Here is a 17,497-nt window from a genome sequence, read left to right on the forward strand (position 1 = left end):
AAAAAAAAAAAAAGGATGAACATTTGTCCGCATTTACCTGGGCAAATTTTACACTTAGTATGTTGAGTATGTGATCTTAATTAATGCACACAGCACTCTGAGATAGAAAGAGGGATGATAGAAATGAACTGTAGAAAATAAAATCTATCTTGTACTTTTTATAATGACTAGTGATTTGATTTCCTCTCATACAGCACTAGAATTGGGCTCTCAAAGTCACTCCAGGAGGGGCGATTTGCTAGGACTTGTAGGAATGCTAGGATCTGATAGGACTCAGCTAATCATTATACTCATGCTCACAGCTAAATTAATAATGCAGATGCAAAGTAAACAAAGAGATGAAGTGCACAGGACCAAGTCCATATGAAGCCAGGGATCCAAAAGTCTCCCGGCTGGGCATGGTGCCAATATCATAATCCCAGCACTTGGAAGTACTTTTTCTAGAAGGAGGAAGATCATGAGTTTGAGGCTAGTCTGGGCTACATATTGAGAGCCTGTCTCAAAACTGAAGAACTTTCTCAAGGAACTTTCATAAGATTCACTGAACTCTTCCAGCACACAATTCCATGGTACATGTAAAATGTTGCCAATCAGGGAACTGGGTTTTTATTAGGATCGATTATGCTATGCCAACCACATACCAAAATTCTAGAACCACAGGCCAAACACTGGTGTCTTACACTTGTAATCTTAGCTACCTAGGAGGTTGAGATCGAAAGATTGAGGTTCCAAGCCAGGCCGGGCCAGAAAGTCTTCAAGACTCCATCTCAAATTAACCAGCAAAAAGATTGGAGGTAATGCTCAAGTGGTTTACAGCACCAGCTATGAGCAGGAAGGCAAGAGTACAAGGCCCTGAGTTCAAGCCCAAGGATGAGCATAAAAACAGTAAATTATAGCATCACAAGGAAAGCAAATGTTTAGCATATATTTTGCTTGTTCAAGCAGATCAGGAAATATGAGCCACTCTTATTAGGGAATGGTAGAAACCAGTTCAAAATCTAAGTACGCAGATGCCAGCCACAACCCTGCTTGTAAGCATAGGAGAAAAAAAGACAAATCACTTGCTTCAGCAGATATTCTGCACATTAACTCTTCCACAGCCTTCAGGTATTTATTTCCTGAATTTGATTTTGAGAGACAGTTCTATGGCACAGTGTAACAGAATTTTCTTCTGAGATACAGGTAAATATAAGCACATAAGGACATTGTTCTATGCTAAGGAATGCAGCTTTCTGCATGTGTGTGCCTATGTATGTGCTACTCTGGAAACTAACCCATCACAACTGCAGATTCCCTGGGAAATTGCCCTTTCTGTTTAGAAACCAAGCTTGGTTGGTTTTGTTGTTTTGTTTGCAAGAACTCTGGGCCAGGGTTCTATCCTTTTGCTCAATGCTAGCATTCTACCATTTGAGCCACAGAACCACGTCTGGCTTTTTCTGTGATTAATTGGTGATGAGTCTGATAATCTTCCTTCCTAGGCTGGCTTTGAACCAAAGCCTCTGATCTCAACCTCTTGAATAGCTAGTATTATAGACATGAGCCACCAGTACCCAATGTTTGGTTGGTTTTATTATTATTAAATATTAGGAAGAAGTTGGGATGCCAGTGGCTCATGCCTATAATCCTGGTTCAAAGCCAGCCTGACCAGGAAAGTCTGTGAGACTCTTCTCTAGTTAACTAGCAAAAAGCCACAAGTGGATCAGTGGCTAAAGTAATAGAATACCAGCATTGAGTTAAAAAGCTAAGGATCAGCACCCAGTCCCTGAGTTAAAGCCCAATATGAGCACAAAAAATTTTAGGAAGGAACCTGCCCCTCTAAAAAGAAAGCATTAAAGCATTTAACATGAGCATTTATGTATTATGGATATGTGTATGAATAAACATAAGAAAGGAACATTAAGGTGGACCCATAGGTATTCTGAGGCCCATCCTGGTTTAAACACCACTCCCGTACCCTGCTGCATCCTTAGATGTGACCTGCACAGCAGCTTCTTAGGCATTTCTGTTGTGCAATGGCACATGCCAACAAGTCAAGGCTGCCTTTTTACCTACTTGGCATCTTCTCTGTTTTCGAATGAGGTGCCCATGAGCAGCCAGATAGCCAGAAGCCAGAGGAAGAATAGATTAAGAACCTTTAAGAGGAGACAGGCTCTGGTGACTCACACCAGTAATCCTAGCTACTCAGGAGGTTGAGATCTGAGGATCGTAGTTCAAAGCCAGCCTGGGCAGGAAAGTCTGTGAGACTCTTATCTTCAATTAACCACCAGAACACTGGAAGTGGACCTGTGGCTCCAAGTGGTACCATACGAGCCTTGAGCAAAAGGAGCTCAGGGACAGAACCCAGGCCCAGAGTTCAAGCCCCAGTACTTGCAAACAAAACAACAAAACCAACCAAGCTTTGTTTCTAAACAGAAAGGGCAGTTTCCCAGGGAACCTGCAGTTGTGATGGGTTAGTTTCCAGAGTAGCACACTGAAGTGTACACTGAGGAAGACATGCAGAAAGCTGCATTCCTTAGTATAGAACAAAAGCCAAAGGTTCCCAGGTCCTGACTTCAAGTCCCAAGACTGATAAAAAAAAAAAAAAGCCTACAGAAGCTGAGTGCCAGTGACGCATGCCTGTTATCCTAGCTACTCAGGAGGCTGAGATCTGAGGATCACTACTTAAAGCCAGCCTGGGAAAAAAAAGTTCATGAGGCCCTTTTCCCCAACTAAGCACCCAAAAGCCAAAAGTAGAGCTGTAGCTCCAGTGGTAAAGCACTAGCTTTGGGCAGAAAATCTCAAGGAACAAGAATCTAGAGTTAGGGATCTGAGCTTTATGACTCCTGCGTCCCAACCCAAGGAGGTACATGGTCTGTGAGCATCGTGAAGAGCAAGGAAAGGGTCAGAATGCTAAAAAGGCTGGAGAACTGGCTCCTGGTCATGAAGACCAGCTGTGGGAGAAATCAGCTCAGGCAGAATCCTGGTTCCTAGGCTTCAGGAAAGCTTTGTAAGTCACTAAGATGAGCTTCCTCATCTGTGAGATGGGAATAGGTAACAGTAATGTCAGCTTCTGCTTCAAAGGCCAGTACTGCTTTCAGGCCACCCTAGGGTGCTGATGACAGAAAGAACACAAGGAGACGCCTGGCATGGCCACTGACCTGATCCCTCCTGCCCCATTCCAGCAGTTTCCTTTCTGTTTGATGTCCGTGAATATCACACGCATCGCTATCCAGGCCTTGAGGGAGGAGTGTCTCTCCAGGTGAGTCCTCCCCACTGCCACCAGCAGAGTCCAGGCCTGGCCCACCCCAGCCTTATTCTACACAACTCCCTTCCTCACCTGACAACTCCTCCAGAACCTGGTCAGAGTCTCCATGGGCCTGTCTTCTGGGCCAAACTGAGAAAGATGGGGCCTTCCTTGGTTAGAACATGGTGCTCCTAGGAGACCAAGAGGGAGGGCAGAAGAATGTGGAGGTGGTGGCCTCCAGCTGTGGCTAAGCAGATCACTTCCCTTGTCCTACAGGGAGTGTAATCGGCAACAAAAGGTTATCCCAGTGGTAAACAGCTTCTATGCCGCCACTTTCCTCCGCCTGGCACATGTGTGGAGGACCCAGAAGAAGACCATCTCAGACTCAGGCTTTGTCCTCAAAGGTGTGTTCTTTCTCCTGGTAAGGTGGAGGCCAAGAACACCTGTGTTCCCAGGTCCAAAGACCCCAGTGTGATTGTTAGATGGTTCTAGGCTGCACTCCCAGCTTCTGTCCAGTCCAATCTCTGGAGCCCACTTGTTTTCCATTATCTCCTACCACTTCTCTCCCTTTCCAGCTATATACCTGATAATCACATCTTCTGAAGCAAAAACCGGAAGCTGGAGCCCAGCCATTGGATTGTCTCTTCAGAGTTGAGATGGGTTTGTGGTCCCTGGGCTCTGTGGTTGCTCATCTTCCTCTGTTTCCTCCATCCTAGGAGACTTAGTTTTGTCTCGTAGGATAAGCGTTGAGGTGCTGGGCTTGAGGCCCTGTCTACTGAGCCATCTAAAGCTCCTTAAGCCTTCAGGTCCCCAATCCTTTCTGTTCCAGACTTGGAAGCATTGGCCAAGAAGAGCCCACGGCGTCTGCTCAGGACCCTGGAGATCTATCTGGCCCGGGTCTCAAAGGGCCAGGCCTCCTTGTTGGGATCCCAGAAGCATTGTGGGCCACAAGGCCATAACTCCAAGGATCTCACCTTCACTGGTGTGTGTGACCTGCAGCCTCACTCCTCTGAAGGTGCAGGACTGATCTGACCAAACCCAGAGACAGACGGGAGGAAGATTTGGTGGCTAGGCGACAAGCACTTTCAGAAGGTGTGTGGCTAGGCCAAGCCCCTTACCGCCTCAGCAGGTGAGATTAGGAAGCTCTTGGATTTGGTTAAAGAAAGGCAAGCACCTTCACCAGCCTGGAACATTCTCGAGCACTAGACTTGACCCCTTCTCTGGACCAAGGAGAACTCTGTTCATTCCCAGATGGGATCCAGTCTACAGTGTTGAATTCCAGATATCTCAATTTGAGGGAACAGATCCTGAGGGAACAGCCTTACCAGGTATTCCCATAACCCCATCTGGGAGGAAATTCCCAAGTAGAAGAAGCTAGAATTCCAACCCCCTAACAGCAATTGGGCTCCACTGTTAGGAATTCCAAGAGGAAAAAAAAGTGGTAATGGCTGCAGCCAGCAGAGGGCAGCATAACCTAGAAGAAACCTCTGCCTGGCTGACGGTGGGGTGGGGATGTGCTTTTCCCTCCAGCCACGGCATTTTCAGGGCCCTCTGAGCTTCTAGTCCTTACACTTGCCTAGCCTTCGCTTACCCCTCTCTTCCCCACATTGTTTATGATGTAGAAATGGACAAGTGGCTACTTTAGGATCTCTGTGGCTGCACCATCCTAACCACCTCTAGGCTGGAGCCTCTTGTGGAAGCTGACCCTTCCTTTGATGGTTTTCTGGCCTAGTTGGGTAAAGAAGGACATTCACTTAAACACCAGCAATTTTTAAATAAAAGAAATTATTCTAGTGTATGGGTCTCAGATATTTTCTTCCAAGACAGGTCTTGCAAGGCCTTCTTATGACTCTCTTGTCCCCGGTCTGGGGGAAGGGGAAAGAAGCAGGAGGCTATCAGTCTCTTCAGGGCCCTAGGAATGAGAAGTTGCACACTGGCTGAACTCCAGTTAAGCTTGCAGGAGTCCATTTTCCTTATGGCTGCACTTGCAGGACCAGAGACCCAGTGTAAGCTCTAGCCAGTGGGATGAGGTATCCTGGCTCTCATTAATGATAACTAGTAGGTCCACACTGGGTTTTCCTTCCAACCTTGGCTCGGTTGCTCCCCACTGACCAGGGAATCAGATCTGAGGCAGGAACAGATAAGAGACACACCAGGTTCCCGTTCTCCCTCAAGGGGAGCTATGGGTGACTGTTGCCCAACCCCTGCAGCCCTCTCTGGGACTGAATCACTAGAGGGGGTTCTATCCAAGTCTAGAAGGATCTTGTGACTACTGCCAGCAGTATGCCTCCAGATGTAGCTTCACCCCTGCAGTTTTGTCCTGCTTTGTTCCCAAGACTTCCTCTAGAACCTGTCCTCAGCTGACTGGCAGAGATGGCAGGAAAGTCACTGTGCATGAGGCAGGGGGAAGGGATGTTGAAAGACAGCTCAGCCTCCACTTGGGAGCAAATGTCAGGATATGTGGTTCCTCTCCATTTGCTTGTTCTCAGACTCATTTAGCAGGCTAAGAACACAGCTCCCAGCACATCAGGAACCAGGCCTTAAGGGTCCTGGGAGCCTCTGGCTGGAAGGGAGCCAGCGACCTCAGCAGGGGTGGCAGCAGCCTTTCTTTCCTCCAGACCAGAGTGCTCACGTATTCAGGCTTCAGGATAAGCCCAGGAATTTTTAAGCTGCAATTCTGCTGATGGCCTGGTTTGGGGATGGGAATGAGAATATGAGCCCTCTGAATACTAATGTTAATTCTATATTTTTCTTGGGAAAACCTAGGCATTTCATGGGAGACATAAAATACTAGATAGATCTAAAAATGAGAGGTGTACCCCCCCTCACTCTCAACCCTGTTTGTAAAAAAAATCCAGTCAATGACCATCTACACAGGAAGTTGTGCTTCAGTAAAATAGCTGAAGGTTGGTGGCTCATGCCTATACTCCTAGCTACTCAAGAGCTAGGAGCAGCGTGTTTTGAAGCCAGCCCAGGCAGGAAAATTTGTGAAATTCATCTCCAATTAAATACCAAAAAGCTAGAAGTGGAACTGTGGCTTGAGTGGTACAGTGCTAGCCTTGAACACAAAAGCACAGGGAAAGTGCTTAGGCCCTGAATCCAAGCCCCAGGACCAGCACAGACACAAAAATCCGGGGCATAAATTCCTGTGTAGATTGTCAGACAAGGGCTGGGAGAGGAGCACACACAGGACCTCATTTTTCTATGCTTCTGACATAGAATCAGCAAGATAAACTTGATGTTTGTTTATATGTGGGATGGAGAATCCATTGTGTCATAGCTCAAAAGCCACAATATTCCTTATGGTACAAAGGTAGGATGAGTCAGGGCAACTAGAGCCCTTCCGAGTCACACGGCCTCTGGTCCAGGCTCCCTTGGGTTCACACCCTGTCCTTGTCATGCACGTATACTCTAAGATGGGGCTTCTTTTTGGCTGCTTCTTTCTTCTTGCTATTTGGCACTCTTTCCTCTTTGATATTTTACTAGCACACCATTATACAATAAAATGAACTGAGTATCAATGGCTCATGCCTATAATCCTATCTATTCAAGAAACTGAGATCTGGAGAATTGAAGTTTGAAGCCAGTCTGGAGGCATGACTCAAGTGGTGAAGAGCCAATGCTGAACAAAAAAGCTGAGTAAACTGGGCACCAGTGGCTCCTGTCTGTAATCCTAGCTACTCAGGAGGCTGGGATCTGGGGAACAGGATTTGAAGCTATCTCAGGTTGGTGAGACTTACTTCAAATTAACCACAAAATGCTGAAAATAGAGCTATCACTCACTAACTTTGAGTAAAAGAGTTCAGGGACAACACCCAGGCCTAGAGTTCAAGCCCCAGTACACACACACACACACACACACACACAGAATGTAAGGTCCTGAGTTTAAGCCACATTACTGGGGGAGTGGGGGGGGGGAACACTGGTGTCTCATGCCTATAATCCTAGCCACTCTAGAGGCTGAAATCTAAATATTATGGCTCCAAGCCAGCCAGGATAGGAAAATCCATGAAACTCTTATCTCTAATTAATCACTGAAAGCCAAAAGTGGAGGTATGGCCCAAGTGGTAGAGCACTAGCCTTGAGTGAAAAAGCTCAGGGACAGAGCCTAGGCCCTGAGTTCAACCTCCATGACTGACAAAAAAAAAGGACCCAGGCCCTAAATTCAAGCCCCAAGACTGGCATAGAAAAACAAGGGGGAGGGCGTGTAAGTTACCCTGGAGCAGCAGGGTAAAAACAGCCAGGTCTATCAGCGCACCATTATCTGTGAAGAAGCTGCCAGATTTGTACTGCAGGCCACAATCCTCTAGTTCTGCCAGCATAATCATTCAAATCTGCCTTGCAGGAACTTTTTTAGGGTGTATAAAGAAATACTGGGACCGGGGCTGGGAAGGTGGCCTAGTGGTAGAGCGCTTGCCTTGCATGCCTGAGGCCCTGGGTTCAATTCCTCAGCACCACATAAGCAAAAAGAAAAAAGCCAGAAGTGGCGCTGTGGCTCAAGTGGTAGAGCTCTAGCCTTGAGCTGAAGAGCTGAGGGACAGTGCCCAGGCCTAGAGTTCAGGCCCCATGACTGGACCCCTTCCCCTCCCCCGCCCCCCAAAAAAGAAATACTGGGACCAGGGGCTGGTGGCTCACTAGCTATCGGAGGCTGAGATCTGAGAATCATGGTTCAAAGCCAGCCCAGGGAGGAAAGTTTGTGAGACTCTTATCTCCAATTAACCACTAGAAAGCCAGAAGTAGGGCTGTGGCTCAAGTGGTAGAGCACTTTGAGCTGAAGTTCTGAGGGACAGTACCCAGGCCCAGCCCCAGGAATGATAGGAAGGAAGGAAGACTGGGTCTAGTGGAGATTCATCCCAAGCCACAGACACAACCTTCTCCTGTCAGGGAATGTGAAACTGAACTAAACCCTAGCCAGCCCCCAGCACTTCCGGCACTTCTGTCTTGGTTTTGCAAAGCCAGTGCTGGCCCCTCAGAGGCTGTGGAATTGGCATCCGTGTCTTGCAGGTAGGACATAGGAATCAGCCCAGAGCAGGCAGCACAGGAAGAAAGCTGGAGAAGGCACTTGTTTTCCTTTATTTTCCATCTGCAGAGGGTACCTCAGCACTGACCCGGCAGCCAGAGGAAAGCATGGACAGGAAGCCCAGGGGTGGGGGAAGGGACAGAAGCAAACACAGAGACCCTCTCTCCCTCACTTCCAGTTCTTGAAGAATTGCTTGAAGATAGGACTCTCCCGGCCCTGGGGCAGAATCTCCACCTGCAGGACAATGGGAGAGAAATAAGGCTGACCTGGCGGCCATCTCTGCCTCTGCCAGAGAGGAAATGGCACCCTAGGCCCAAGTCTGTATGCTGTCTAAGCTAGAAATGCTCCCTCAGACAAGACCAGACACAAGATCACAGATACAAGCTAAGAACACATCATGGGCTGGGAATGTGGCCCAGTGGTAGAGTGTTTGCCTAGCATGCAGGAAGCCCTGGGTTCCATTCCTCAGTACCACCTAAGCAGAAAAAGCTGGAAGTGGTGCTGTGGCTCAAGTGTCCTAGCTTTGAGCAAAAGCAGCTTGGGGACAGTGCCCAGGCCTCAGTCCAAGACCCAGGCCCGCCAAAAAAAAATCTTATCAGGTGCATGGATGTAGTTTTGGAGATGCCATCAGTTATGGATGAGCTATATGGGAATGACTTATAGAATCCTTGTGCTGGGGTGACAAGAGGCTGTAGCAGCCAGAAACAGTGGCCAAGAGGAGAAATACAAGGTTCCCAGGGTGAAAACCAGCCCATAACATATTGCCCAACATCCTCTTTAAAATAACACTTTTTTTTTTTCTCCTGGTGCTGATATTGGGGCAAGAATGCAGAGCCGAGGTGCAGTCCCTTTGCTTTTTTGCTAAGGCTGGCACTCTTCCACTTGAGTCACTGCTTCACCTCTGGATTTTTGCTGGTTAATTAGAGGTACAAGTTTCACAGACTCTCTTGCCCAGGCTGGCTTCAACCTGCAATCATTAGATCTCAGTCTCCTGAGCAGCTAAGATTATAGGCATGAGCCACTGCAGCCCAGCAATTACACACCTGTAAATGGTGAAGGATTGAGAAGGACCTTCTCCAGGGTGGGTCTGAGAGGAGGTGTGAGTGTTCCTGACTCCTAAGGCTGTCCTGCTCCTTTTATCTGGTCTGAAGGGCGGGAGGCTTGGGAAGGGCCCCAGGACTAGGGGCTAGGGGTGTGGGTGTCTCTTTACCTGAGTGTTGGGGGCATACTGCATGCGGGAGATGAAGTCCTCAGCCACTTGGAGGGCCGCCTGCCTCTCCTTCTCATTAGCTTTTCGCCCTGGATAACAGAAAGAGATATTTTTTAAAAAGTGAACCTCTCTCATCTTCATCCATTTTTTTTTCTTTTTGGTTGGTTGTGGTGCTTGAACTCAGGCCCTCGGCACTGACCCTGAACTCTTTTGCTCAAGGCTAGTGCTCTACCACTTTGAGCCACAGAACCACTGGTTTCAGGTAGTTAATTGGAGATAAGAGTCATGTATTTTCCTGCCTAGGTAGGTTTTGAAACGTGATCCATAGATCTCAGCATCCTGAGTAGCTAGGATTACAGTTTTGAGCCACCAGTATCCCAGCTTTCATCCTACTTTAATTAAGCAAATTTAAGGCAGGGAAGGGTCACAGAATAGCTGACAACTTTATAAACAACTGGACCAGGAGATTCCAAGAATGTTAAGGGACTCTTTTTTTTTTGGGGGGGGGTCTGGTTGTGGGGCCTGAACTCTGGGCCTGGGTGCTGTCCCTCAGCTCTTCAGCTCAAGGCTAGCGCTCTACCACTTGAGCCACAACGCCACTTCCAGCTTTTTTCTTTTTGCTTATGTGGTACTGAGGAATCGAACCCAGGGCCTCAGGCATGCAAGGCAAGCACTCTACCACTGAGCCACCTTCCCAGCCCCTCCTGGGAAAATTCTTTAGCAACTGACTTCATACTGCTAAAGAGTCCCTCAACAGGCCAGGGAAGGTGGCAGGAAAGTCCTTGAGACTCTTATCTCCAATTAACCACAAGAAAACCGGAAGTAATAAAGTGCTAGCCTTGAGCAGGGACAGCTCCCAGGTGGAGAGTTCAAGCCCCTCAACTGACAAAAAAAAAAAAAAGAATATCACAACCTGGGCATTGGTGACTCATGCCTGTAATCTTAGCTACTCAGGAGTAAGAGAGAGAGAGAGAGAGAGACAGCACTACAGAAATCACCTACGCCTTCAGGCAATGCCTGTGCTCGTAAGGAGGGCAGCTTCCCTAGGACAGATACTCTAGTCAGGCTCTCAGAGTCCTCAGAAATACAGAGGATCTGAAACTAACCCTCTGGGTCCTTCCTCAGTGAACTGCCCAGCTCCACGCCAACCTATTTTCTTTCTTGGCCTCCCAAGTTTCCTGTCTCTCCTCTGCTTTCTCTTTCTGCAATGGTTCCTTGCTTGAGGATTATAGACCCTTTTATGGGGCTTGACATTGGCCTTAGGGGTCACATGAGTCTCAGCAATAGAGGGCTAGTCTCACCCTAAGGGTTAATTAATGTTTCTTAATCTTTAGAAACTTGCTAGTGGACTTGCTGCTCCAGGTCAGTTCCTGCAACAGCAAGTCACCACTATTCCTAACCAGAATAGGAACTAGTGATTTCTCAGCCTTGGTTCATTCAACCCTATCTATTGAGCAAATGCGGTGTCATCAAGAGCTTCAGGGAAGTACAGAAATTTATAATCTGATCAGGTAAGAAAAGATGAAGAAATGACAACTAGCTGGCGCCAGTGGCTCATGCCTATAATCTTAGGAAGCTGAGATCTGAGGATCATGGTTCAAAGCCAGCCTGAGCAGAAAAGTCCGTGAGATTCTTGTCTCCACCAGAAAACCCAAAGTGGCATTGTGACTCAAAGTGGTTGAGTGCTAGCCTTGAGTGAAAAAGCAAGGAAGGAAGGGGGAGGGAGAGAGACAGAAAGAGAGAGAGAGAGAGAGAGAGAGAAAGAAAGAAAGAAAGAAAGAAAGAAAAAGAAAGAAAGAAAGAAAGAAAAAGAAAATCACAGAAAAGTGCCTGGATACTCAGGATCTTTAGTTTCAATATTTTCCTATCGTCAAAGCCAGACAGGCTTCTGCCCAACAGCATTTCTTTCTAGTTGATAACACCTCTTTCCAAAACAAGTTCTGCTAGTTTTCTTTGTACCTCATAAAGTGACAATTTATCTAAAAGTTACCTCTGTCACACCTCATGACAAAAATCTTTGGTCAGGGGACCAAAAGCTCTGGAGGCCTAGGAAAGAGCTAGGACAATGATTCTCAAAGTGTGTTCTCTGGAATTACAGGGCACCCCTTGGGAACCTGTTAGGTATACATGCTCAGGATCCACCTCCAAAAGTGAATCTCTGGGGCAGTGCCCAACAATGTGTTGACGCAGGTTCTGTGGATTCTGAAGCTGGCTTTACTTAGAGAGCCACCACCTAGATTTATGGGGTGGGAGTGGCCACCAAGGGGCAGGCTGATCCATGCAGTGGAAAACCTATTCAGCTCAGGACAGCTACAGAGACCTCAGGCTGGTGGGAAGGAGCCACACATACCCTTCCAGATGTAGATCTTGCCACAGAGCCCATTGTCCAGCACAAAGCAGTCATCAGGGATCAGCAGCTCCAGGGCAAAAGGGCTGGAGTCTGCCACCTTGGTCAGGTTCATCTGTCCAGTGGCATCAGAGACCTAGGAAGGACAGGCAGCATTCACATCCCAATCATCACCTGAGCCCAAGGCTGCTGCCCAGGCCTGCCTCTTCGGTGAGCCTCAGCCCCATCACCGAGGAGCAAATGGTAGAAAATAAGCTCTGAAAAGCAAACCCAAGGTGCCCTTCTCCAACCCATCACCTCACTCACCACACAGCACTCAGGCCCTAAATTCATTTCAGAATGCACAGATTTAAAAGAATTAAAACTCAGTCCTGGCTTGAAACCTTCACTAAGAAGGGACCAGAAGTGAAATGGCATTTATCGCCGACCATCTCCCCAACTCCCACCCCTTTCCCTTTCCCTTCTCCCTCCCCGCAATACGGATGTCTGCCTCTGCAACCCCTGCATAAACTCCCCTGGTTCCTACATCCACCTTCCTACATCCTCCTCTTGTCTTCAGCCCCAAGGCCCCCTCAGCTGCTCTAAGTAGGCTCCTACCCGCTCACTGGTCCCAGGGGAAGGTCCCACCTTATACAGAGCTGCAGCCTGTGCATTGGTCTGGTCAGCTGTGAGGTCTTCTTCAGGGTTGCCCTCCTTCAGAGCAGGCTTGGGGCCCAGAACCTGCAGGAACCAGAGCAGATCAAGTAGGGTGGGAGTTCTGCCCCAAAGCTTCCAAGCCATCACACCCAGATTAGATGTATGTGTGAGTGTGAGTGTGTGTGTGTGTGTGTGTGTGTGTGTGTGCTGCCATAAACTAGAACCTTTCCCTTTTTTTCTGCCCATGGTGAGTGCTCACTTATACCACCCCTCAAGATCTGCCAGAGTCTGTCAGACTTCTGCTGGGCTGGATTTGAAGTACAATCCTCAGATCTCAGCCTCCTGAGTAACTAGGATTACAAGCACGAGCCACAGGTGCCCAGCCCACATTAGATTTCTAAGATAACAAATTAGATTTCTTTTCAATACTATTTATTTCTATAACATATCCATTGCATGATCAATTATAGAATGTATGATATATACACTAAGACTCAAATACTAGCAATTATTTCTCAATTGACACTGAATTACCATTTAAACTATAAATGTAGCTCTTTCTCAGCATGCTCTTATGGGGTACATTTTTGGGGGGGGTCCGGTTGTGGGGCCTGAACTCTGGGCCTGGGCGTTGTCCCTCAGCTCTTCAGCTCAAGGCTAGCACTCTACCACTTGAGCCACAGCGCCACTTCTGGCTTTTTTCTTTTTGCTTATGTGGTGCTGAGGAATCGAACCCAGGGTCTCAGGCATGCAAGGCAAGCGCTCTACCACTGAGCCACCTTCCCAGCCCCCCTATGGGGACATTTTGTCCCACACTAGCGCCCCAAGCAGAAATGATCCAGGGCTGAGTCCACTCTACCCATACCCAGGGTGCTTGTCCCAACTGTGCACCTGGAGGGGCTGCTTATTCTTCATCACACAGAAACACTATGTGAGCTAGTCATAGCCCCAAGTAGTGCCCCTACCATCCTCTATCTGCCATCCACACACTTCTGGCCTATCACTGCTGCTGGCCATCTGGCCATCCACCCCAGTATTCTCCAACCTGGATCATCTCCGTAGGCTCTTCCCCATCAGTGATGATCTCCACCTGGGCCTTGCCCTGCCGCTCACTGTCCCGGATGGCCAAGGCCAGGTCTCTCGCCTTGTTGCGCTCCAGGATGTTGGACTTCCCACCACACCAGGCAAAGATGTTCTGCAAGGAAGCAAAGAGTCCAGTCATAGCCAGCTGCCTGAGTCCTGCCCCTGCTCTCCTCCCTGAAGAACTGTCCCCAGAGGCAGATGATCAAGGAGACAGAGGCCTCAGAGAAAAGCAGTGACAACACTCTGTGAGAGTGCTTTTTGCCTGTCACTTCTCTCACCGTTTTATTTTTCACCACATCATGTCATATACTTAAGCATATTTCTCTTTTCTTCCTTCTCTTAAAAGTAAGCTTCAGAGAAAAGATGTTATTTTGTGTCAATCCTGGGGCTTGAACTCAGGGCCTGGCACTGTCCCTGAATGTTCTTGCTCAAGGCTAGAATTCTACCACTTGAGCTCCACTTCCATTTCCAGAGTTGTAGGGGTGTGTGTGTGTGTGTGGTGTGTGTGTGTGTGTGTGTGTGACTGATAGAGAGCCCAGGGCTTGAACTCAGGTCCTGGGCCTTGTCCTTGAGGTTTTTGTTTTTTACTCAAGGTTAATGCTCTACCACTTGAACCATAGCTCTACTTCTGGTTTTCTGGTGGTTAAATGTAGATAAGAGTATCACAGACTTTACTGCCCAGGCTCACATCAAAACACAACCTTCAGCTCTCAGCTTCCTGAGTAGCTAAGATTCAGATATGAGCCACCGGTGCTTGGCTTAAGAGATGTTTTCTTTTGTGTTGTTACCTGGCATTCACCCACTGCTAAAACAGAGCTGGCACATATTTAGATACAAAGTAAATCTGTACTGAATGAGTGAATAAAAGAGTGAATGAGGGGCTGGGAAGGTGGCTCAGTGGTAGAGTGCTTGCCTTGTATGCATGAGGCCCTTGGTTCAATTCCTCAGGACCACATTAGCAGAAAAGACCAGAAGTGGCATTGTAGCTCAAGTGGTAGAGCACTAGCCTTGAGCTGAAGAGCTGAGGGACAGTGCCCAAGCCCAGATTTCAGGCCCCAGGACCGACAACAACAACAACAAAAGGTGAATGAATGGGCTGGGAAGGTGGCTTAGTGGTAGAGTGGTAGAGTGCTTACCTCGCATGCATGAAGTCCTGGGTTCGATTCCTCAGTACCATATACACAGAAAAAGCCGAAAATGGGAGCTGGGAAGCTGGCTCAATGGTAGAATGGTAGAACACCATTCTACCATTGAGCCAGTGTGTATATATATATATATACACACACACAAACTAAAGGACAATTGTCTAGGCCCTGAATCCAAGCCCTAGTACTGGGACACACACACAAAAGAAGAAAATATTCAGGGAAAAAAAAAACTGCATCTGAACTGAACAGACTTTTTTTTCTTTCTTGTTATTATTCCCTAAACAATATAGTGAAACAACTTTTCACAGCATTCACAATGTAATATTAGGAGTCATGGAAAATATAGGAGACTTGAGCATCCATGGATTTTGGTGTCCCTGGTGGGGCTTGGAAATGATTCCTTGTGGATGCTAAGGGCTAAATATAAGGACTTCCTTTCATGCTTGCATCGATCCACTGGGAAAGCTTACAGTTTCTTGACTCCTCTCCATTTTCCCAACTCCAGGCCCTGCCGCCTTCAATTATAGCCAACACAAGTGCCCGGTCTGGACATCTACCCACATGGCCCAGGTCCAGGATGAAGCAGTCCCCAGTGTTGAAGCTGTCCCAGCTCAACGCTCGCTCGGTGGCACGGATGTTCTTTTTCCCTTTCACCTGGTAGAGTTTCTTGATGACAGCTGGGGTGGCACCGGAGGCCGTCTTGTGAAATGCTGACTCAACACCTCCTTCCTGCAAACCAGAAGGCTTGGCTGAGATGGCTGATAGACCCAGATCCCTCTGCACCCCTTCCCATTGGAAGATAGGAAGAAAAGGGGAGAAACATGATTGAGTGTACTGGGGAAGCTCTGACAGAGTACAAACTAGCCAGAAACAGGGTTGAGCCAGGTGCCAGTGGCCCAAGCCTATCATCCTAGCTACTCAAGAGGCTGAGATCTGAGGATAACAGTTTGAAGCCAATCCTGGAAGGCAAGCCCATGAAACTGTTATCTCCAAGTAATCACCAAAAATCTGGAATTAGGGGTATGGATCAACAGGCAGAGGCCAGGCCCTGAGTTCAAGCTCCAGTACTAGCGCACACACACACACACACACACACACAAATAACAGAAGCAGAAGCAATGTTGACTCTGAGAGAAGGCCCAGGGGTGGGTGTGTGGAGGCGGGTTCTGACCTGGTATTTGAGGCCCTTTGGGAAGTAGCTCATGAAAAGGTCAGACTCATTGCCCTGTACTTCACGATGTTGCACAGGCCTCTCTCCAAGCAGGGTATTGAGGTGCACAGCTAGCACAGCACAAGCCCCCTGCTCATCCCGAGATGACTGCTGGCCTGGGACAGGTGGGAGGGGACAGGAAAAAGCCTTTGAGAACCATGCCAGCCTCCACCCCTGCCCAGGCCACATCCCTCACTCAGCCCAACCCATTTACCTATCCACAGGTGCAGATGAGAGAGCTCTTCTGGGCCATTGTGCAGCACTAGGTAAGAGTCTCCTGAGAAGAAGATGCCCTGGTTCTCACGTGCCACAGGCACTGGCTTTAGCTTCTCCACTCGCCATATGTGCAGGCCGGGATCTTGTACCGAGGCTGGGAATGGAGAGCCACTGTGGGAAGGGAGAGAGGGTTGGCAGTGTTCAGGGCCCACAAGGAGAGACCTGGCTCAAGGAGAGACCTGAATAGGCCTGGGCCTGAGGTCTGGGAATGAGGACAGCAGTGCAGAGGGAGGAGAAGCCCTTGAAAGGAAGAGAAATATGGGAAGGGGATTGAGGAGATGGGACACATTACCTACCTCTGGGGGATTGGTGTGTACATACTGTTTCCAGATCTGGAAAGAAAGAAGCCATAGTTATCACAAAGGCCACAATAATCACCTCTTACACTGGTCTGGGGAAGCCTATCCAGGAGGCCAAGTTTTCATCAACTAATATATATATAGATATATCTGTATATATATATTCTTTATATATACATATACTTTGTATATATTTATACATATTCATCAACTACTTGACATCTAGGAGCCCAAGAAAAGATTGTCCTGGCTTTATTACACAGGCAAAATAATAATAATAAGGCAGAGACAGTAAGACCAAGATCACATAGCTAGTGAGGGTAGTTCATGGAAACTAGATCTCAGACCTCTAGGCCAGTGTCTTCTTCCTGCCATGACTTCTCATTCTTCTCATCTATCCTGAATCCTGGATATTGTGCAAACTTGGGGTATAGATTTCTGACGAATCACTGCTTATATTAGAAAAGTTTAAAATCAGCTTGGCACCAGTGGCTCATACCTGTAATCCTAGTAACTACTCAGGAAGCTGAGGTCTGAGGATCACAATTCAAAGTCAGCCCAGGCAGAAAAGTTCATGAGTCTTTTTTTTTTTTTTTCCGTTGGCTGTGGGGTTTGAGCTCAGGGCCTGGACACTGTCCCTAGGCTCTTGAGAGCTCTACCACTTTGAGCCATAGTGCTACTTCCAGTTTTCTAGTGGTTAATTGGACATAAGAGTCTCATAGACTTTCCTGATGGGCCTGATTTTAAATTACATTTCTCAGATCTCAGCCTTCTAAGTAGCTAGGATTACAGGTGTGAGCCACCAGCATCTGACTTGTAAGACTCAATTACCAAAAAAGCCAGAAGCGGAGCTGTGGCACAAGTAGTAGAGTGCTAGCCTTGACCAAAGGAAGCTTAGGAAACCAGGCATGTCATGCCTGTAATCCTAGAGGCTGAGATCTGAGGATTGTGGTTCAAAACCAGCTGGGACAGGAAAGCCCTTGAGATTCTTTTTTTTTTTTTTTTTGTGGTCAGTCATGGGGCTTGAACTCTGGGCTTGGGCACT

At 47.8% G+C, this 17,497-nt stretch overlaps 2 protein-coding genes across 10 annotated transcripts in view; one reads left to right on the forward strand and one right to left on the reverse strand.

Annotated features, from left to right (window-relative positions):
- Positions 1-4,999, forward strand: part of Elmod3 (ELMO/CED-12 domain containing 3) — a 28,007-nt gene extending 23,008 nt beyond the window's left edge. For 4 of the 6 annotated variants that reach the window (XM_013035470.1, XM_013035475.1, XM_013035474.1 and 1 more), the window contains 3 exons: positions 3,162-3,238; positions 3,500-3,627; positions 4,053-4,999. In XM_013035470.1, the coding sequence (XP_012890924.1) occupies positions 3,162-3,238; positions 3,500-3,627; positions 4,053-4,255 (408 nt within the window). In that variant the 3' untranslated portion in view covers positions 4,256-4,999. The remainder of the gene's footprint in view (positions 1-3,161; positions 3,239-3,499; positions 3,628-4,052) is intronic. The other 2 variants (XM_013035472.1, XM_013035476.1) reach the window with 2 other exon arrangements.
- A 3,274-nt stretch (positions 5,000-8,273) lies between these two features.
- Positions 8,274-17,497, reverse strand: part of Capg (capping protein (actin filament), gelsolin-like) — a 19,835-nt gene continuing 10,611 nt past the window's right edge. For all 4 annotated transcript variants that reach the window (XM_013035466.1, XM_013035467.1, XM_013035465.1 and 1 more), the window contains 9 exons: positions 16,450-16,485; positions 16,092-16,264; positions 15,839-15,993; positions 15,229-15,396; positions 13,482-13,631; positions 12,428-12,520; positions 11,804-11,936; positions 9,454-9,542; positions 8,274-8,477 (listed from right to left, as the gene is read on the reverse strand). In XM_013035466.1, the coding sequence (XP_012890920.1) occupies positions 8,412-8,477; positions 9,454-9,542; positions 11,804-11,936; positions 12,428-12,520; positions 13,482-13,631; positions 15,229-15,396; positions 15,839-15,993; positions 16,092-16,264; positions 16,450-16,472 (1,050 nt within the window). In that variant the 5' untranslated portion in view covers positions 16,473-16,485 and the 3' untranslated portion in view covers positions 8,274-8,411. The remainder of the gene's footprint in view (positions 8,478-9,453; positions 9,543-11,803; positions 11,937-12,427; positions 12,521-13,481; positions 13,632-15,228; positions 15,397-15,838; positions 15,994-16,091; positions 16,265-16,449; positions 16,486-17,497) is intronic.

Source organism: Dipodomys ordii, unplaced genomic scaffold (genome assembly GCF_000151885.1).
Source record: "Dipodomys ordii isolate 6190 unplaced genomic scaffold, Dord_2.0 Scaffold212, whole genome shotgun sequence".
Taxonomy (NCBI): domain Eukaryota; kingdom Metazoa; phylum Chordata; class Mammalia; order Rodentia; family Heteromyidae; genus Dipodomys; species Dipodomys ordii.